Source organism: Dromiciops gliroides, chromosome 2 (genome assembly GCF_019393635.1).
Source record: "Dromiciops gliroides isolate mDroGli1 chromosome 2, mDroGli1.pri, whole genome shotgun sequence".
Lineage (NCBI taxonomy): Eukaryota > Metazoa > Chordata > Mammalia > Microbiotheria > Microbiotheriidae > Dromiciops > Dromiciops gliroides.
In genome coordinates this window covers 41,164,583-41,187,089 of record NC_057862.1, presented here as the reverse complement: position 1 = coordinate 41,187,089, position 22,507 = coordinate 41,164,583, and the positions used below count along the sequence as shown (strand labels likewise).

Genomic DNA, 22,507 nt, shown 5'->3' with positions numbered 1-22,507 from the left:
ATTTGGCATTAGCTACTCTATTCTGTTCCTGTTCATTAGTCCCTGGTGTTCTTGATACTGGCTGACAGCAAGAGCTTTGGCATCCTATCCTTGAACCACCCAACACTATCAGAGAAACCCAGGCAAGCCTCGCCTCGGCCTCCTTGGCCCCCCTGGCTACCAGGTGATAAGACCAGACTCGGTGTCATGCCGAAGGCAGTCACTGAGCCAGCACCTGGCACTATGCCAACAGCAGGGGCTACAAAGAGGCAAAAAAAAAATCCCTGCTCTCCTGGATCCTCCAGTCTGATGGGAGAGACAATATGCAAACAGCTATGGACAAACCAGACATAGATAGGACAAACAGGAAATATCAGCGGAGGGAAGGCACCAGCATGGAGGGCATTGGGAAAAGCTGCTTGTAGAAGGTGGTATTTTAGCTAGAACATAAAGACAGCCTGTCTCTGAGGAGGCCAAGTTGAGGAGAGAGAGCATTCCACAAAGTGGGGGACAGCCAGAGAAAATGCCCCGAGATCGGGAGATGGAGTATCTTGTTCAAGGAACAGCCAGGAGGCCAGTGGCACCAGATCACAGAGAACCAGTGGGGAGAGGAGTATGAGGAATAAGATTAGAAAAGGGGTGGGGAGGATGAGAGGGTTATGAAGGGCTTTGCATGCCAGAGGATTTTATATTGGATCTTGGAGGTAATAGGGAGCCACTGGTTTATTGAGTCGGCAGGGAGGGTAGGCGACTTGGTGAGACCTGTTCTCTAAAAAGCAAACATTCTGTCTAGCGTCAGGAGGCAGAATTAGGACCAATTGGACAGAACTGGACAATTGGGACCCAGGGGTGAAAGCCACAGCCTGGAAGATTTCTGCTCCGTATAAAAGAAACACTTTCTAATAATTAGAATTGCCCAGTAACGGAACACACTCCATCACTGGCAGTGGTCAGGCAGAGGAAGAGACTAGATGATAGTTTTCCCTATCAGGAGAGAATTTCAGGAAGGAAGTTCAGGGTTGTCCTGATGAAAGTGAAGGAAGTGTGAGAGCTAATGAATCGCATGTTAAAATAATGCTCCGAAGTTGACAAAGTCCCTTTCTCACAAATACCCTCCTAGAGGGCCAATGTGCGTGTTATTAATCCCATTTTACAGATGAGGAAACTGAGGCTCAGTGAGCTTAATGACTCATCCATGGACGCAGAACTAGGAAGTGTCAAAGCTGGGGTTTAAAGCCCAGGCTCCTGGGGCCTCTGCTCTTTCTACTTACACCTTCCTGCCACTGGGCAAATAAAACTCAGCTTGGTGCTTGTGCTCATTGTACACAAATCTCTCAGAGAAACCAAACAACTCCCTGAGACCTTGAATAAAGGCAGCCACAGCTCATTGGCAGAGCCTGCCCTCAGGGCCAGGACAACTCCTTACCTGATGCCAATTGCCTCATCACTCCAGGGATGCCAGCTTGTCTGCAGTGCCCAGAACTGAATACAGCTGCCCGTTGTGGTCTGAGCAAGGCCAAGGAGAGACGGCAGGATATTCACTCCCCTGGCCTTGGTCACGGTTCCTTTCTCAGTACGGCCTAGGACAGCGTTATCCTATTTTGGGTTGCCTGTGTTATCTCCCGACCTCTTCCACTGCATTGGTGCTGGACTGAGGGGTCAGGATGAGAGGGTAGGATAGGGATGGTAGGGATACTGGAGGGTGAGGCAAAGCCTGAGCTCAGGGTTCCACTGTGACCCCTCCCATGATCTGTCAAGCTAGGGCCCTGAGAGAACTCCACTGCCTAAATACTTTGGAGATGGGGAGGGGGAGATGGAGAGAGTGGTCTGGCCTAGTCACTTCTCCATTGACCAAGACACAATGTTATTGGATTGTTGGTCAAGCTTCGAGGCTCCTTCTCAGCTGAATATGAGTAGAAAAATTGGTTTCTAGTTGAGAAAATACACCTGTCTCCCATCATCACAGAGGTGGAGATTGTGGATGCTGGAAATTAAATACCCTGTTAGTCATTGGGGTGGTTAGTTTCACTAAACTGCTTTTTTTGGTTTTTTTAAAGTTTCCTCTTTTAATCTTTGTTGTAGCACGAGGTGACAGTGGGTGGGGAATAGGGCAGGGCTAGAGTCAGAAACGAAGGTGATGTGAAAACAAAAGTTATCAATATAAACAGGACTAACATTTTAAATAGAAGAAAGAAAATGTGGCTTCTCTTCTTTTTGGCAGCAAGGGAACATCTTCCTAGTGGACTATGAAATTCTGGATGGCATCGATGCCAACAAAACTGACCCATGCACCCTGCAGTACTTGGCAGCCCCCATCTGTCTGCTGTACAAGAACCTAGAGAATAAAATCGTCCCCATTGCCATCCAGGTAGGTGGGTCCTTAGATGACACTAGGCCTGTTAGTTTTCAGGGTGGGAAGTGTGCCTGCCACCTTGCCACAATTAATGGGTAATCCTTCACTAATGTCCTCCTCACACACCTTGTCTTGAGGGAGGGGTGACCCTGAGCTCTGGATGACTTTACCAGAATGGTACAAGATCTAGTAGCTCCCACCAAGCTGCAGAAACTTCAGATATGGGCCTGGTGAGGGTCTGTGCACCTCTCATTTGAGAACCAGCTTAGCTAAGTCCCAGGAGGCTCATGGACAGCTTGGCCACTGAGGAATGACATTTTTAGCCACAGTAACTCTTTTTTTTTGGTGAGGCAACTGGGGTTAAGTGACTTGCCCAGGGTCACACAGCAAATGTCAAGTATCTGAGGTTGGATTTGAACTCAGGTCCTCCTGAATCCAGGTCTGGTATGTTATCTACTGTGCCACCTAGCTGCCCCCACAGTAACTCTTGAAGGCTATTTTTGAGTTGTGGAGAGGTCTCAGTCTGTGCCAGCAGAGGGAGCGCCCACAAGGAAGGAAAAGGGGAAGAGGCATGGAACAACAGCTTGAGGGGATGGCAGTATTAAGAGGTGGGTTGGAGTTGGGTTGTTTTGGGGGGGGATTAGGAAGATTTGAGCCTGCTCGTGGGTGTATGTCAGTCTATTCTCCCATCTTTGTAACTTTCCAAACCCAAATACTCCCTCACCACCTGTGTGATCTCCCAATATTAGGACATGGTCCTTGAAGACTGGGTCCATCTTCACTTTTGTATTTGTACCCGAGCGCTTAGCATGTTGCTTAGCACTTGATAAAAGCCCCCCCTCATTCATTCAGTGATTTATTCATTCATAGGCAGAGGAGGAGATAACAGTAGAGAGGACAAGATGGAATGTGAAAGAGAGAGATGGGGTGATCCATAGAACCAAGCTCTGGAAGGGAGAAAAGGACTTGGCGCCAGGAAGGTCGTCAGTATGAATAATGGAAATTGGAAGGGATTTTGGAGAGACCAGCCAATCTCAGAGATACAAAGAGGGGGAGTGGTGCAGCACCATTCCCTTAAGTCTCCTAGAGGGGGAGTAAGCCAAGCAGTGAGTGACCAAACAAGATTAAATGAGATACGTACTCAGGGGAAGTCCTACAAAGAGGCATGAGATGTGAAGGAGGAGGGGCTGCCTTCAGTTCAGAGAATTCCGGTCTCTTTGCATCCTCCTGGACTGGAGAAAAGGGGAGTGGAAACAAGGAGGTACAGTGCTAAGTGCTTTACAGATGTTATCTCATTTGATCCCCACAACAGCCCTGAAAGGCAGGTGCTATCATGATTCCCATTTCACAGTTGAGGAAACTGAAGTAGATAGAGGTTAAGTGAGTTGTCTAGCATCACACAGCTAAGAAGTGTCTTGGGCTGGATTTGAACTCAGGTCTTCCTAAACTCTGAGTCTAATGCTCTATCCATTGAGTCATCTCACTGCCTAGGGCAAAAGAAAAGTGGAATATTCCAGAGCGGGGCAACACAGGATCTGCTCCCTAGTAGTCTCCAGGATCGAAAGAGAACTTCAAAAGGCATCTCATCTACTTCATAGCCTCTGAGATCTAGAGCTAGGAGGGTTCTCAGGAATCATCTCGTTTAACCCCCTCATTTTACAGATAAGGAACTAAGGCCTGGAGAGGTTATGACTTGTCCAAGGTCAAAGAGATAGTACAAGCCAGAGGCAGGATTTGAACCCAGATCCTCTGTCTACAGAGCCAGTGCTTTTCCCTCACATCAGATTTGATTAACACTAGTCCCCACTAAAAATTAAAAAATAAAATAAATAAATAAAGTGGGGGCAGCTAGGTGGCGCAGTGGATAGAGCACCGGCCCTGGAGTCAGGAGTACTTGAGTTCAGGTCCAGTCTCAGACACTTAACACTAGCTGTGTGACCCTGGGCAAGTCACTTAGCCCCAATTGCCTCACTAAAAATAAAAAAATAAAATAAAATTTAAAAATAAATAAAAATAAACACTAGTCCCAGGAGCTTTTTTTTTTAAGTGAGGCAATTGGGGTTAAGTGACTTGCCCAGGGTCACGCAGCTAGTAAGTGTTAAGTGTCTGAGGCTGGATTTGAACTCAGGTACTCCTGACTACAGGGCCGGTGCTCTATCCACTGTGCCACCTAGCTACCCCCCAGGAGCTTTTCTTCTCCTTACTTCGTTTAAATAATAGTAACAATAGTATAGATTTGTAAAATACTTTATACTTTCTCAGACCACCCAAAGAGGGGGTCAGGGAAGGTTTTATATGAGGTCTGCCTGAGAAATAGTTGAACCAAGCAGGGAAGGATGGTATTGAATGTCACAGTAGCTCAGGTCCAGAAAGTTGGTGGCATCATGATACATATCTCCCTCCCCACACCCGAACACCCACAGTCATATATACACATGCATTCATGCACACACCCCACCTGGCTGTCACCATTTCTTATGTCAGTAAAAGAAGTGCTAGAGAGCAAGAAATTGGAGGCTACTGGAGGAGTGGGGAGAAGAAGCCAGCCAAGGACCCAGATTTGTGGGGCTCAGTCATACCTTTCTATCTTGATGTCTTCTCCCTGCCCCACCAGGGGATTCTTTTTTTTTCCGGGTCAATGGGAGTTAAGTGACTTGCCCAGGGTCACACAGCTAGTGTCAAGTGTCTGAGGTCAGATTTGAACTCAGGTCCTCCTGAATCCAGGGCCAGTGCTTTATCCACTGTGCCACCTAGCTGCCCCCTCCCACCACGGGATTCTACTAGAGTGGCCGTTTCCCCCTCCTCTCCTCAATCCTATGACTCAACTCCCTCACCCAGTAAAATGTACAATTAAGATCTTAAAGCTTGTGTTTAGGTGTGACTGAAGGGACCAACTTTAGATCAGCCAATGGAGAACATGGAGAGTGACTGGTCCAGAAGCAAGGCCCTTCCTTTTGAAACCAGAGGCCACGTGAGAAGTGGTGACATGACTGGCCCACGCTCACAGAGACTGTGGCAAAACTGAGACTAGAAGGCAGGGTTTCCTGCCTCCCAGTCAAAGCTCCATTCCCTGAACCAAATGCTCCCATCTATTAATAATTAAACCTTAGAGGACAGGTTGAGTCAGGAGAGGCCATTGTAACCAGCCACAAAATTTCCCTGATGGATGAAATAAGGGAGTATTTTAGCATTAGTAAGCAAGTGTGACACATTGAGTCAGGGACAAAAGAAAGGCAATGAGGAACTTAACACTTACTAGCTGTGTGATCCTGGGCAAGTCAATTAACCCCAATTGCCTCACTTAAAAAAAAAAAAAGAAATAGTTACCAAAAACATTTCAAAAACCAATTCACTGACCCTCTTAAATCTAGCTATGCACTCCAGGTTAAGAACCCTTGGTCTAGAATTTAGACTGAATTTGTTCCTCTTGGGTCACAGCTAAAAATCTGGGAATATTATTCAGAAGGGGGAATTGTAGGACTGGAGAGGCAGTGAAGTTTAGCAGGAGGGCCAGTGGGGTGGGAAGTCATCAGGGGAGCTCCCTGGGCTCTAGTTCTGAATCTCAGGAGAAACTGCTTTGAGGAGCTTTTTGTCCTTCTTCTTAATCTTTGAGAGACACAAACCTGAGTTAAGGAGGCATTTGGTGCAAGGGCTGGGATGTTAGACTGAGAGGCCAGAAACCTGGGTCTTGGTCCTGCTTTGTGTGAGCTTGGACACATTTGGAGAGTCCAGACCAGGGCAGCCAAGATCCGGAAAGGCCTCGGTTGAGTTCATGTCATATGAGGGTCACTGGAAGGAAAGGGAGATGTTATCCTATAGAACTGAAGACTCAGGCGGGGATGTGAGAGCTATCCTCAAGCGATGGGAGGGCTGCCAAGTAGAAAAGGGATTTGCTTTGTTCTGCTTGACCCCAGAAGACAGACACAGGATCCGTGGGGGGAAGAGACATAAAGAAACAATTTCTATCAATTTGGGCTGTCCAAAGTAGAGTGGACAACCTCAACAGATGATGGGCTTCCCCTTCTTTGGAGGTCTTCATCCAGGCACTGGATGACTCCTCCTCAAGCAGGTAATAGTGAAGATTCTCTTTGGGGTATGGCTGAGCTGGTGCCCAGGGTCTTTTCCAACTCCTCAATTTTGTAATTCTGTTAACCATTTCCCCCTCTTTGGACCACAGGTTTTCCACTTGTATGAATACAGGGTTAAACCAGATGTTGGCCAAGCTCGGACCTTCTGTGGTTCTAAATCTTTCCAGACTTGCCCTGTAACACCAGATCATTAGCAGGTGGACCCCAGGAGCCAAGCATCCTAGCCTTTTTTTTCTTTTCCAAACTTTTCAGATTAATCAAACTCCAGGAGATGATAATCCCATTTTCCTCCCTTGTGATGCAAAGTATGACTGGCTTCTGGCCAAAATCTGGGTTCGATCTTCTGACTTCCACGTCCACCAGACCATCACCCACCTCCTACGAACACATCTCATGTCCGAGGTGTTTGGCATTGCCATGTTCCGGCAGCTTCCAGCCGTGCACCCCATTTTCAAGGTATAACAAGTTGTCTACCTCTCTTCCAGGGGAACTCAGGTGAGAAGGGGCCTCAAATAGAGAAGGGGAGGAGGAAGGGGAAAAGAGGAGGTAAGAGGGACAAGAGAAAAATGAAAGTAGACAAATCAAAGCAGGCAAGATTGAGGTTGACATAAACAAGGACTTCTTGGCTGATGGATGCGAATGGGCTCCTAGGGAGGATATGGAGGGTCTCACATTCCTATACTCCAGAGATTTAAAAACATTTTTTCAATCAAAAGGCACTTATTTGGGGCAGCTAGGTGGCGCAGTGGATAAAGCACCGGCTCTGGATTCAGGAGTACCTGAGTTCAAATCCAGCCTCAGACACTTAACACTTACTAGCTGTGTGACCCTGGGCAAGTCACTTAACCCCAATTGCCTCATTTAAAAAAAAAAAAAGGCACTTATTTTCTCTACCTCCCCCCTCCAAAGAAAAACAAAATCCTCGTTACAAGTATGCATAGTCAAACAAGATAAAATTCCTACCTGACCACATCCAAAAATATCTGTCTCCTGCATATTTGGTCCATCCTGTCTCTGTCAGGAGGTTGGTAGCATTTTTCATCACTGGTCCTCTGGAATCATGTTTGGTCATTGCACTGATCGGCGTTCTTAAGTCTTTCAAAGATTTCTGACTTGACAAAGTTGTTGTCATTGTATAAACTGTTTTCCTGGCTCTTCTCACTCCCCTTTGCATCTACTTTGCTTTCATCATTTCCTGCAGCACAGGAGGATCCTGTTATATCCCTATGTCATCTTGCTGGGAACTCCTTCAGTTTCCAGTTCTTTGCCGTGACAGAAAGCGTCTATAAATATTGTTGTTCATCTGGGTGCTTCTCCTCTTTCTTTGGTCTCCTTGGCATCCCAAAGACTCCAGGGAGGAGAAGAGATTACCCTCTATCTTTTATAGGTTAGCTGCCTGAAGGCCGGGGGGGAAAATTTGGGAATTCCTTCCCAGCCTCAGGTTGCTCCCTTAATTTTAGTTCTTCGTTTCATGAGATTCAGAAAAGAGGCATTTCCTATATTAAGTGATTCGTTCAGTAATTAGACACACATATCAAGCCTCTGCCATTCTGGGCATTGTGTCAGGCTCTAAGAATTCATAGAGAAAAATCAAACCAGTCCAGGCCTTTGAGCTGGCAGATCGATGGTGCCCTGAGGATCCCAGGATAGAAGAAGCAGGACAAAAGGAAAGCCAGGTTTGCTGGCCTGCACATGAAGAGTATGGCATGCTTCAATAGACCAGCAGTGATCCCTGACGGTTAAAAATTAAATTTTAGACCCTTCTGATTATGCCTTAGTATCATCCCGTGTCACTTCAGTGCCCAAGGGAGAATATAGTGTACTCAAATCAATAGGCACTGAGGTTTTTGGGCAGGTGTCTGAACCCTTTACAGCCCACAAGTCATACTATGTTGCCCTTTTGTTTAGGGGAATAGGTAACTGGACTGGAGTCTTTGTGAAGAGAAATAAAGGCTTAGATGATAGTGTAAAGAAATGAGTTCAATCCATTTAAAACAAATATGCAAAGTGAGTTTGAGGCAGCTGCTCTAGCATGCCCATCAGGGCTTAGATTCTGCTGGGAAGCATCGGCTGGCCCAGGCACCAGCCTGAGGGGTGGGAGAAGGGTCACTAACTCATGTGATATCATTATGGTGGACCCTAGGTCTGACTTGGTTTCTCTTCTCCTCCACAGCTCCTGGTGGCTCATGTGCGCTACACCATTGCCATCAACACGAAAGCCAGAGAACAGCTCATCTGTGAGTGTGGTCTCTTTGATAAGGTAGGCTTCTCCTTCCTCCTCTCCTTCTACTTCTTTTTTTTTTTTTTTTTTGGTAGGGCAATGAGGGTTAAGTGACTTGCCCAGGGTCACACAGTTAGTAAGTGCCAAGTGTCTGAGACTGGATTTGAACTCAGGTCCTCCTGAATCCAGGGTCGGTGCTTTATCCACTGTGCCACCTAGCTGCTCCTCAGGTACTTATTAGCTGTGTGACCCTAGGTAAGTCACTTAACCTCTGTATGCCTCAGTTTCTCCACTTATAAAATTGGGATACCAATAGCACATACCTCACAGGACTGTTACAAGGATCAGATGTCACGTATGTAAAGTACTTTACAAACCTTTGAGCCCTATGCAAATGTGAGTGATGAGTATTTCTCCTGTTCAAGGCCAATGCCACTGGGGGTGGAGGACACGTGCAGATGGTGCAGCGGGCCATGAAGACTCTGACTTACGAATCCCTGCTCTTCCCTGAGTATATCAAGGCCAAAGGCATGGATAGCAAAGAAGATATTCCATATTACTTCTACCGGGATGATGGCCTCAAGGTCTGGGAAGCCATACAGAGGTGAGAAGGTTGGCCTTGTGGGACCCCAGAGAATGGCTGGGTTTCTTCTTTTGTGACCCTTCCCAGCCTTAGGAGAGGAAAGAGAAAGAGCGCCGGCTGACCAAAGATCAGCTGTCTATGCCGGAGGGCCCTCTGAGGTCTTCTCGTGCAGCCGTCTGGTTTTATAGATGAGGACACCGGAGGCTAAGTGAGGTGCTGAAGGTCCCCCATGCCCAGCCACCTCCCTTCTTGTTGAGCGAGGGCCAGTGGCCCAAAGGAAGCGTGGGACGTGACCCCTCTCAGGTCCAGGGGCCCGTCCCAATCTACCATCACGTGGGGAATTGAGTGTCACGCTCTCGGGACATGACGGCTTCTCCTTCATCTCCAGTTTCACAATGGACATCGTGGAGATCTACTATGAGAACGATGAGGTGGTGCTAGAGGACACGGAGCTCCAAGACTTTGTGAATGATGTTTATGTCTATGGCATGAGGGGCAAGAAGGCTTCAGGTAGGAGGGCTCTGTCTTCTCTCAGTCTCCCCATCCCATGAGTCATCCCTCTCAAATCTGCCCCCTTCCCACTGTCTTGCTTCCACAGACCTTCCCCTCCTTCCCTCCCCTCCCCTCCCCTCAGCGGCTGGAGACCAAAGCCTCTTCCAGCTCATAGGTAGAAGTGGTTTTTCCTCTACTGTTGGCTTCTTCCTCCACTCTTTACCCATCCAGCTCTATGGTGGCAGTGTTCATGTTCCTGAGAGGTAAGGCCAAAGCTGAGTCAGCTCTAATACAGCTTCTTTTTTGTTGCGGGACAATGGGGGTTAAGTGACTTGCCCAGGGTCACACAGCTAGTGTCAAGTGTCTGAGGCGAGATTTGAACTCAGGTCCTCCTGAATCCAAGGCCAGTGCTTTATCCACTGCGCCACCCGGCTGCCCCTTCTAATACAGCTTCTTTGAACCCACACACACACACACACACACCTGTCCCCCAGGAGACTTTTCTGGAGAGTCTGTGATGCCCCAGGTATCAATCACTTGTATTTGTATCTTTGATGATGAGGACTGGTCTTTACTACTATGAACACCAGCAAAATGAACACTCTACCTAAGATCCCAACCCCCTTTCCCCAACTTTCATAGCCTGGTCCACAGCAGCCAGGCCAAGCCGGAGGACACTGCTCCAAACGAGAATGGTCCCAAAAGTTCTGTCTGGAATAACTCCAAAAGATCCAGTCCTAGCCTCATTCCAGACATCCCCGGGTGCTGGCTCAATTCAGCGAAGAGTATTAGAGTATAATTCTGTTTGAGATTTTTTGGTACCCCTCTCAGACAGTACCTGAATACCAAATATGACCTAAGAACTCTGACCGGTCCTAGAAACAAATGTCAGGTAGGCCAGGCTAGACCCCTGGGACTTCTGGTCTAAACTCATGTCCTTGGGGTAGCAAAGGGAAGTTCCCAAAATTGACTCAGTCTCTGAGACGAGTTGGTGTATACCTGGGAGGAATGAACAGCAAGGCCTGAATCACCTGGAATATTCCAGGAGCTCATATATATTCAGCCATTAGGTGACTAAACAAGAAATAAAAACTTGTACCTAGTCTTCATCCTGATCACCTCCTCTGGGCAGCAAGGATCCCCAGGCACTATTTCATATAAGCTGAGTCATTAGATCCTTGGACCCCCCCCTTCCTAAGGGGACCCAGATCATAGTGAGCGGGGGGGGGGGGGGGGGGGAAGGCTTAAGGAAACAAGAAGTTATGCCTGTTCTTTAGCCAATTTTATCTAGTTATATGCCTATTTAATTCACCACTTCCTGAGGTAACCCAGACCACTTCTGGAGGGCTGAGGAATTTCTTCTTGATCTCGAGCTGAAATTCACTTCCCTGTGATTTCCCACTGGTCCCAGTGTTGACTGGGTCAGGCACCTCCCCATTCCTGTCTCTGCCTATTGGATATGAGATTTTCTCGACATGCCCTTTGTGAAGCACACACCTGCTCCAATCGCAGTAGGTCTTGGCTCCCTTCATCAATGGGATTGGGGAAATGATCCAGAGCTCAGTGCTCACCAGCCGTCTTTATCTTCTCTCTGCAGGATTCCCCAAATCCATCAAGACCAGGGAAAAACTGGCAGAGTATCTAACAGTGGTGATCTTTACTGCTTCTGCTCAGCACGCTGCAGTGAATTTTGGCCAGGTAGAGAATATTCACTTAACAGGCACATGGAGGGGAAGGTACTAAATCTACTGGAGGCCACAGTGGCTCATGTAGCAGAGGATGGAGTGTGGAGAAGAAATGCTGCCAGGGTGGGGGTGGGGGGTGGTGGCAAAGTGGGAGACTCAATGTGTCAATCACTCACCACACAACATTGCAGTTGGTGCTTGTGTGTGTGTGTGTGGGGGTGGAATTTGTTCATGATTCAGTCCTTATCTTCAAACCTTTAGGGAGTAGTAGGCTTATACAGGCCAAACAATTTGAAAGCAAAACAGGACAATATGTCCCCCAGAAGGCATGGCATATATCAGTAGGGGGGAGTAAGACCACACTAATGAAATCCCAGAGCCCCCAAAGCAGCCCAGCACAAGTGAACCTGCGCATGTAGACTCACTGGTGTAAATCAATATGGGCTAGAGTTATCAGGGAAGGCTTCTCGGAGGAAGGCGCTATCACGGTGCATTTTAAGAGAGTGTTGATGACTTTATGGAAGCAGAAGGGGTCAGAGGAGGCATACCTAAGAGGGGAATGACGTAAGTAAAGGTACAAACGTAGAAATAAGGGGTTTTCGCACAATCGGGGAGATAAGGCTGTTGGATTGTAGGGTCATCAGAGGAAGGTCTTGTTGTCTGCTGCCTGGGGCCGTAACGAGGGTCCTATGAGGCTACGTGTGAGCAGAGAGACTTCAGTCCTCAGGTGCCATCTCTCAACTCGTCCTTATCCTTGTCTCTAGAGCTGATTGTGTTGGAAAGGAGCAGATTAAACGAGCCAGACAAACCCTCTTGGCAGCACAGCAAGGCAGCTCTGGGGATCTATGTTCTTGGGTGACTTGCTCTATGTGAATCTGTTCTCCCATATTTTGTGTGCTCCTGGTAAAGTCTTGTGTATCAAACAATGCTAGAGGTTGCAGGTGGAACTGGTCACAGAGAACATCAAAGGCTGGGCATCACCCAATCAATTAATAAGCATTTATTAAACACCTCCTATGCCCTATGCACTACAGATACAAATAGAAAGATGAGGCAGGGCCTATCCTCAAGGTCAAGGAGCTTACATTCTCCTGTTCCTGGATATTACATAATCCACAAATGGATGCACGCCAAATATTTGGACCTTTGGGAGGGCTTAGTGACTGCTTTCTGTTCATTGACCCATTTGGGTCTAGACTAAGAAAGAATGAGGAAGCTGACACTATCTAGGATCTGACTCAGAGACAAGGGCTTCCTGGAGAAACAATGAATCCAGATCAGCTGTGAGCCAGTGGGCCCATGAGTCCAGAGGGTCATAACCAACTGTCCTGGGAGGCACTCCAGCTTCTTGGGCTGACCATTGGAAAGGCTGCTTGCCCAGGGTCATTTGGGGCCTGAGAAGATTCCCTAAGTCCATCCCAAGGCAAACCCCAGTGAAGACCACTTTGGCAATACCAAAGCCACCCAGAGTTGGGGTTCTAATTACTTCTTTGAGCACTGAGTGGCTACCAGAAAGGGCCATACCTGCAGTTCACCATAGGGCTGTTTGGCCCAGCCATGCTATTCCCCAGCTCACTTCATCTTCTGTCTCCTCAATCCAGCTGCTGGCCTCAGACCCTCAGATTCTAGCTCTCACCCTGGGGCCCTGGGCTCCTGATTGGGGAGAAATCTCCATACCTAGCTGATAGTCAGACCCAGTTCTCTTCTGCTTTCCACCTTTAACTCTGGAAACAGGAATCAAACCAACATTATCATTATTGGAAAGGATAAGTCAATCAATTGCCCAACAGCTTCACTTACCATCCCAAAACTTCCCAGACCAGAATACCCTTCTTGGGCATCTATCCCTTCTCTCCATGTGTTGATTTCCCCCATTCAAATGTAAGCTCCTGGAGGGCAGGAATTGTCCTGCTTTTGTATTTGCATCCCCAAGACTGCACAGTGCTGGGCACATAAGGACCTGAAACATTCTTTTTCATTCATTCATTCATTCATTCAACAAGCTACCTGAAGAGTGAGCTAGTGTGAAACTCTATAATGGCTCTTCCACCATAACTGGTCAAACAGACTTGCTGGAGGCTCCATTCAGTGAATTCTGTCTGGCTAAAGCCAATAGTACCAGCTGCTATGAGGGCTGGAGTTAGATAACTCAAAGGTGGGAGGGGGAAGCTGTTTGGCACAAAGGACAGATAAGCATTAGAATAGGTTAGTAATGGCCATAAACTTATGAATTGTGGACTTCACGGATGGCTCTGAAATTTGCTATTTGTGTGACCTTGGGCAAACCACTTAAAACTCCAGGGACCAGAGGCAGCTAGGTGGTGCAGTGGATAAAGCACTGGCCCTGCATTCAGGAGGACCTGAGTTCAAATCCGGCCTCAGACACTTGACACTTACTAGATGTGTGACCCTGGGCAAGTCACTTCACCCCCACTGCCTCACAAAAAACAGACAAAAAACTCCAGGGACCTCAGTTTCCTTGTCTGTAAAATGAGGGAGTTGGACTACTTGAAGCTGAGGTCTCTTCCAACTCTAGATCTATGGTCTCTGCCCAATGATGTGGTGCCCTTGACTGCAAATACTCCTTTATTTAAAGTTTTGAGTTCCAAATTTTATCCCTCCTTCCCCTCCCCACTCCCCAAGGCAGTAAGCAATCAGATATAGGTTATACATGAACTATGTCCTTAATAAGTCATCCAACCTCCAATTCTATTGAATTCACTACTTCCTGGGGCAGCCCAGTTCACTTTTGGATTGCTGAGAGATTTCTTCCTTATCTTGAGCTGAAATTCCTATCTTTGGGACTTTCTTTTGGACCCAGTTCTATTTCCTTTCCCCCATGAGAACCCTTCAAATATTTGCTTATAGTGATATCTAGAGGCTCTGGGTTCTACTCTTGACTCTGCTGCCAATTAGATGCAAGACTTTGGGCAAATCCCTTCATTTTCTGGAGCTGCAGTTTCCTCATCTGATACTTTCCCAGCCCGTCCCCACCCAAAGAACCCTTCCTTGTAATCAAAGCAGTTAATCATAATTAAGGGCCAACAGAGCCAATTCTAACAGTTACACAACCAGAGCATCCCATCGCTGCCAAGAGAAAGCAAGTGAATTGCATTTTTCACTCTTCCCAGAGAAGATATTATCTACAGTTAATCAATGTCGTTTTGATTCACATTATTGTAGCCACTGTGGTTCTGCTTTCTTCACCCCATATCACATCATACGTCTTCTCATGTTTCTTTGAATGCCTCATAGTTGTAGTTTCTAACAGTTCAATAATATTCCATTAAATTCATGTGCCACAATTTATTCAGCCATTTCCAGATGATGAGCAGCCACTGTGAGTCCAGTTTTTTGCTACCACAGAAAGTGCTACTGTAAGATATGAGGCCTTTCTTGCAGTCCTTGTCCTCCTTGGGGTATATGCCTCTTAAGGGTGTTGCTGGGTCAAAGAGAATTTTCAAGGCGTTTAGTCACTTGTTTTTCAGAAGGAAGGTTGGACCAATTTCAGCCAGTCAGTCAATTACTGTATAATAAGCACTAACTATGTCACAACTGCTCATGTCCTTTGAATACTTCTGCACTGGGGAATGGCTCTTGGTTTTATACATTTGTTAGTTTCCTTCATTTTTTTTATGTCAGACTCTTATCAGAGATACTTGATGCAGAGATTTTTCCCCCCTATGGGCTTCATTCTTTTTTTTTGGGGGGGGAACCTTCATTCTTGACCTGGTTTGTTCTACCTTTTCCAATTTAAAAATCATTCTCGAATAGGAGGCAGAAGTAAAAACTGGATGACATAGTTCTGCTTTCTCTTGGTCTTTTGGGAACATCAGACCATTTGCTGCAAAAAACAGACCCACATCGCCCTTCCTTGTTTTTCTTCTTGCTCCAAAGGTCTTTAAAAAGCTCTTTTTTTTTTTTTTTTTGCGGGGCAATGGGGTTAAGTGACTTGTCCAGGGTCACACAGCTAGTAAGTGTCAAGTGTCTGAGGCTGGATTTGAACTCAGGTCCTCCTGAATCCAGGGCCAGCACTTTAACCACTGCGCCATCTAGCTGCCCCCTTAAAAAGTTCTTTTTATGGGGGGCAGCTAGGTGGCGCAGTGGATAGAGCACCGGCCCTGGATTCAGGAGGACCTGAGTTCAAATCCAGCCTCAGACACTTGACACTTACTAGCTGTGTGACCCTGGGCAAGTCATTTAACCCTCATGGCCTCTTTTTAAAAAAAAAGAAAAAAAAGCTCTTTTTATTGTCCTTATCGTTTTCACAAGCTTCAGCTAATTCTGAGCTTTAGCTTTGCTGACATTTTTTCCTAACAGTGTCATGCTACAGTTTTGTATTTGCCTTTTGGCTCCCACCTCTCAACTTGTGTGTGCCCATATTTATCAGAGCTCACTGTGCAGCCATATCGGTGAGATTCCTACTCATTTTCTTCCCTCTCAAGATCACATTCACTATTTGATTGTCAGAATGATTCCTTTTTAAGAGCCTCTCATCCTTTTAGAGCATAAGACTAAACCAATCACTTCTCTGAACCTTTAGAAAGAGTTTTAGTACTCTCCGATGCCTCCTTACATTATTATGTAAATACTGATCTGTCTACATGTCATATCCCTCTCCTGTCAAAAAAGAAAATGTGGGGGGCAGCTAGGTGGTGCAGTGAATAAAGCACTGGTCCTGGATTCAGGAGGACCTGAGTTCAAATCCAGCCTCAGACACTTAATACTTACTAGTTGTGTGACCCTGGGCAAGTCACTTAACCCTTATTGCCCCCCCCCCCAAAAGGAAATGTGATTAGTCTGGATTGGCTTGCTTATGATGAGCCCATTCTAAGTGCTCACAAATTATCCTAAGACACTGTTTAGAATTTTGCCAAGAATTTGTCAGTTTATCCAACTAGCTTAGTATATAGACTTCACCATTTTTTCTTTTCACATAGAAAGTGCTTAGGGGCAGCTAGGTGGCACAGTAGATAAAGCACCCGCCCTGGGTTCAGGAGGATCTGAGTTCAAATCCAGCCTCAGACATTTGATAACTTACTAGTTGTGTGACCCTGTGCAAGTCACTTAACCCTCATTACCACCACCACCCCCCACACACACACAAAGTGCTTATACATTTTTCAGTCATTCCTTCATTGTCTTTTTTGGAAGTTGGGATATTTGCCATTCTCCAGTCCACTGCCACTGGCACCTCTCCTATTCCTCATTTAATTCATATCTCTCCATCTTGTCCCTCAGGAGAGACTGGCAAATGCCAAGCTGAAATCCAGGGATGCCCTGTCTCCAGCATTCCTTTGATCTATTCCTATTCCGTAGAACTTTTTTCAAAGATCAACAATAACTGCTCAGCAATCACATTGACCAATACTTTTAGTATTCTGGGATATTGCTCAGGACAGCCTGGTGCCCTGAAATCACTAGACACTCTCCTCGCTTATCTTAGGGGTCAATTCTCTCTTAACCATTTTTGGTTTATCCTTGGCAGTCTGATAATCGATCCCCTTCGTAGAAAAAAAAATTTATCTAAACAGAATTCTTCCTTTTCTGCCATCCGTTATTCATTCATTGGAACAGCAGCATCCCCAAACCAATGGTCCTGCTTCCGCCAAGCTCACAAAGCCAACATTCCAGGGGAGCAATTCCTGTGGAGAAGGGGCCAACCATCTCTACTAACTGCCAACTCACTGCTGCCTCTAGGGGGCAGGTGAGCCAGCCTAGCTGAAGCAGCTAGGCATAGCAAGGGAGAGACAGGAGATGGCATTTACCACGTTATCACCATTACTTCAACCATTATCTCCTCTGATCCCAGAGGAGATATCGCCAGCTGCTGTCTCTCCTCAGATGATCATGGTTATACTTAGCTGTTGCGTTCTCTGGGGGAAGGGACTGCTTCCTGTTTTGTCTTTGTACCCCCAACCCCCTAAATAACAGAGCAACTTGCTTGCAGATAGTAGGTACTTTACAAAAACCTGTTCAATTGAATTAGAAGGTGGGAGTTCCTCAAATGAGAACTCGAGTGTCTTCACGTCCTCCTGTCTGTCTCTTGGTGAACAGTATGACTGGTGTTCCTGGATTCCTAATGCGCCGCCAACCATGCGGGCGCCTCCCCCGACCGAAAAGGGCGTGGTCACCATTGAGCAGATAGTGGAAACTCTGCCAGACCGGGGGCGCTCCTGTTGGCATCTGGGAGCTGTCTGGGCACTGAGCCAGTTCCAGGAAAATGAGGTGGGTCTAAGATTGTTGTTGTTCTTTATATATTGGGGAGAGGCGGCACATGGCAGAGTGGAGGGCATAGAGGAAGACCAGGTTTCAGGTGCTGCTGCTGACATATGCTGCCCATGGGACCTCGGGCACCTTACCCTTTCACTGATCCAGGCGCCAGTAGTAGCAAACTCAAATAGAAATGGGGCCATGAAGCTGTCAGGAAGGATCGCTGAGGGCGTATTAACTCGGAGAACCACATATCAACATCGTCTGTGTTTTGCAATACGTTCATTATCTGGTTCAACACTTCCCAGTGACATTTTAATCTGGTTCAGGCTGCACTGGGGAGCGGCAGGCCTCCTCTTTGATGCCTCTGCTTTCGGCAGCCCGCCAAGACAACTTTCTGAGCAGCTGAGGGTGTCCTGGGAGAGGGAGCTTCCTCATTGAGGCTTCCCCACTGTCAGCAAGTGACCAGTTTGTACAAAAGCAAAAATGGCATTTGGGACGAGTCAGGCAGTTGGTATGAGAGAAACTATTATGATTGACAATAGGAATAGCCAGCATTTATATTGCACTTTAAAGTTTGTAAAGTGCTTTGCAACGATTGTCTCACTTGATCCTCACAACCACCCTGGGAGGAAGGTGCTGTAGAGATCTTAATTTTACACATGAGGAAACTGAGGCTGACTGAGGTTAGATGACTTGCCCAAGGGGAAGCTAGGTGGCGCAGTGGATAAAGCACTGGCCTTGGTTTCAGGAGGACCTGAGTTCAAATCCAACCTCAGACCCTTGACACTTAACTAGCTGTGTGACCCTGGGCAAGTCACTTAACCCTCATTGCCCCGCAAAAACCAAAAACCAAAAACCAAAAAAAAAAAGATGATTTGCCCAGGGTCCCACAGTTAGAAAGTGTCTGAGGCAGCAGGATTCACACTCAGGTCTTCCTGCCTCCAGAACCAGTGATGCTTTGTAGGTTTTTTTGTTGTTGTTCAGTCGTTTCAGTCACATCTGATTCTTCATGACCCTGTTTGGGGTTTTCTTGGCAAAGATATTGGAGTAGTTTGCCATTTCCTTCTCCAGCTTATTTTTATGACTGAGGAAACTGAGGCAGACAGGGTAAAGTGAATTGCCCAGTGTCACACAGCTAAGTGTCAGACGCCAGATTTGAACTCATAAAGATGAGAGCTCTGACTCCAGGCCACACCCTCTAACCATTATGCCACCTAGCTGCCCACACTTTATGGTTTACAAAGTCCTTGATGTCCATTAGCTCATAGACCTCTCAGCCATCTACCTTGTGAGGTATCATACCCCTCATTTTACACCTGAGTGTAAAATTTAAGTGTAAAATCTTTTGGTGACCCAAAAGAGGAATGAACTTCCACAGGAGGTAATGAGTTCCCTATCACTAGAAGACGCTTAGTGACCACTTGGGGGATGCATTGCAGTGGATATTCCTTTTTAGGAATTGTTTGATTTAATGGCCACTTAAGTTCCTTCTGATTATGTGATCTTGAGGTGCCCAGGTTAAGGGGCAGTGTGGTTCAATGACTTGCCCAAGGTCACACAGCCTATGTTGGACCCAGACTAGGTCTTTGGGATCTAACTTCGGTTCTCTTTCCCCTATAACTTACATTTGACTTTCACTAGAAGATAAAGTCCTTGAAGACAATTACAAGTGATTCAGCACCATGGATTTGGGGCTTTATGGTCCCACCATTTTCCTCATTTTGAGGAACTGAAGCCCAGAGAAGATGACTTGGCTGGGGCCCCAAGGGCCCATTTCATTTTTTATTTTTGTGTCCCCAGTGGTGAGCACCATGGCAGGCCCAGAGGAGGCACTAAATGAATATCTGACTTACTGCCTGGGAGTTCAGAGAAAGGGGTGACTGGGCTTGCCCAGGTGGGGTGGGGGTGGGCAGAGAGGCTCTGCTAACCTGTGCGTGTGTCTCTTGGCCCATCAGCTGTTCCTGGGCATGTACCCAGAGGAGCATTTCATCGAGAAGCCAGTCAAGGAGGCCATGGTCCGGTTCCGTAAGAACCTCGACGTCATCGTCAGCGGCATCTCGGAGCGGAACAAGAATAAGAAGCTGCCCTATTACTACCTGTCCCCAGACAGGATCCCCAATAGTGTGGCCATATGACCCAGCCTCCAGCCCCAGCTTTGGGGTCACTGCATCAGAGGGAGGGCCCTGGTCTCCTCTGGGGTCAGCAGGGATGGGGTAGGGCAGCTTCTGTGATGTGTCTACACCTGAGTGCTCCTCTCTTTAGAAAGAACCTCTCCAGACCTCATCCAGGCCAAGTAGCTTATTCTGCACAGCCCCCATTGTGGCTGACAAGGGCCTTCCCTTGGGGGGCCTTTGTGGCCCAGCAAAGTATAGAGATTGTGACCCTCCCTCTCAGTTCCCATCATGTGCCACTCTTCGCCAAGGCATTTGTACCTTCCCTGTATGTAGCCCCATGAAATCCGAGTGATCACAAAATAAACTCCTGCTTGCCGTGGAAAATGGAATTTTCTGGCACCGAAAAGATAGGCCTTTATGGAAATAATGAAAATCCCTCTAGCCCCACCCTGCGTGCTGCACACTGGACAGCTGCCTGGTTACCCAGGCCTGGCTCTGCTTCCAGGACTTCTGGTAACTGAGCCCCTTTGAATGAGGTCCAGGATCAATTGGCACAAGCCCGTGGTGAGTCATGTCGTGACGGTGTTCAGTCATTTACCCAAAATGTCAAGTTTAATCGAATCACCTGGTGACCCATGGTTCTGTTTAGAACTCCTGGCTGACGTCTGGCTGTGTGGCCTTCTCACTGCCCCCACCCGCCATCCCCCCAGTGATCAGCAGGGAACTGGCAGGAATGGTAAACAATCCCTTTCAGAATGAGCAGCAGCAAAGCTAGGACCCAAGCAGGTGGGCTTTAGAATGTAGAACGGTTCCTTACAGGGGTTTTCTCTTGTATTTGATCAAAGTAAAAGATCCCTACGTTTCCATCATTTGTTTGGACATGATTATTTTGAAGGGAGCAGAAGGGGACATTCCCATGCTATCCATCATCACCAGGTTAGGGGGTGAGCCTGGGAGAGATAAGGTGGGGCTAGGACTGAGAGCAGGCCTGAGCCCCACATTGTTACCACCTTCTCTCTCCCTCCCTCCCCCATATCAGTAATAACAATAAAGGAGCAGCCAGGTGGCGCAGTGGATAGAGCACTGACTATGGAGTCAGGAGGACCCGAGTTCAAATCCAGCCTCAGACACTTGACACTTACTAGCTGTGTGACCCTGGGCAAGTCACTTAATCCCAATTGCCTCCAAACATCCGGGGCCATCTCCAGTCATCCTGATATATATCTTGCCACTGGACTCCAGTGACCAGAGGAGAGAGTGAGCTTGGTGACCTTGCACAGCCCTGCCTCACTTAAATTCAATTCACTGCAACTCATGACATCACCCTCATGTCATGGCCCTCTTCAAGAACAAACAACAATAACAATCATAGTAATAGCTAGCATGTAAATACAGCTTGAAGTTTTGCAAAATGCTTTACAAATATTAACTCTTTTTCTCTTCAAAACAACCTGGGGAGGCAAGTGCTGCTATTATACTGAGGGTTTAAGTGACTTGCCTAAGGGTCACAGTGTGTGTCTGGAATGGCATTTGAATTCAAGTCTTTCTGGCTCTGAGGCCAGCACTCTATCACCTGGGCTAGCCTGTGTGTTCCTATCTCAACACTACCTTTTTGGTACGTCCATCACACCCTGTCTTCCTCCCACCTGACCTGAGTATCCATGACCAGGTCCCCATGGACTTCTCAGTAGTGAATCACCCAAGCAAGAGAACAGGTCCTCATGTTGTGCCTGGCTAATAGGCGGTCTCTAGACCAAAGGGACCGTCTCTGCCTTCCCTTTATTTCTTCAACTAGTTGTTCATTTTCTCAAGCACAAACATGGATAGTAAAGCAGAGCAAATTCCCATGTTGGCAGTGCCCAAACACGTGTCTTGTTCTGCATATTCACTCCATCTCTTCTCTGCTTAGAGGTGAGCAGCACTGTTATCGTTGTCTGGTATCATGGCTGCTCACTGCATTGAGTTAAGTCTTTCCAAGTTGTTTGTCCTGGGAAGAACTTCTGAAGCTGTTTCCTCCAAAAGCTTTGACACGATGGGTGGTTTGGTCATAAGGCTTTTTTTCTTTTCATAGAGAAGACTGCTCCAGTCTATGATTTACAAATGAATTTCAGAACTCTTACCTGCATGACGTGTCTAGTACATGAGCTTAAAATTACATTGTCTTAAAAAAAATCCAGTCACCGCTGAGGAAGCTTCACTCAGTGCCTCTGAGGATGGAGGCTGGAGGAACATGTTCTCTCTTTGCCTGGATGACCAGCCCAGGGCCAGCCCACGGGGCCCTGACCCCAGGCTTCAAGGAGGAGGTAGGGCTGCTGGGCCACAAGACCATAGGGGTGAAGGCTTTGTACTCTCCTCCCCTGGCTTCCTGCCAGAGGAGGGCAGAAAATGGCATCCAGCCAGAGTGTCTGGAATTAGAGGGGCCCCTGCTAAGAGAGAAGGACTTCTGAACCTTTAGTTCCAAGTTTCATTCAGTTTCTTCCTTGTCCTTGAATACCCTAAGTAAAACTGATACACGAGCTGCCCCATTGTCAGCCCAACAGCCCCAGTGGGGACTCCCGGGTTTCCATCAGATATCTCCATCTATTTCCATCAGGCAAAGATTGGAAAGGGAACAACCTGTCCATAGCCCCAGGATCAGGTCAGACATCCCCTTAACATCCTATGCTTTGAAAGGGCGGCTAGGCTATTCCTGAATTAAGTGGAACAAAGATCACTTGGAGTCAAGGCAATAGAAAGATGGATTTGGAGTCAGAGGGCTGAGTTCAAATCTTCCCTC

The 22,507-nt window shown here is 47.1% G+C and overlaps 1 protein-coding gene across 1 annotated transcript in view; it reads left to right on the top strand.

The window, feature by feature from the left end:
- Positions 1-20,595, top strand: part of ALOX5 (arachidonate 5-lipoxygenase) — a 76,971-nt gene extending 56,376 nt beyond the window's left edge. Inside the window, exons 7-14 of the mRNA XM_043986151.1 lie at positions 2,201-2,347; positions 6,673-6,876; positions 8,594-8,680; positions 9,067-9,245; positions 9,613-9,734; positions 11,314-11,414; positions 17,459-17,629; positions 19,573-20,595. Coding sequence (XP_043842086.1) covers positions 2,201-2,347; positions 6,673-6,876; positions 8,594-8,680; positions 9,067-9,245; positions 9,613-9,734; positions 11,314-11,414; positions 17,459-17,629; positions 19,573-19,752 — 1,191 coding nt within the window. The 3' untranslated portion in view covers positions 19,753-20,595. The remainder of the gene's footprint in view (positions 1-2,200; positions 2,348-6,672; positions 6,877-8,593; positions 8,681-9,066; positions 9,246-9,612; positions 9,735-11,313; positions 11,415-17,458; positions 17,630-19,572) is intronic.
- Positions 20,596-22,507: the final 1,912 nt, after the last annotated feature.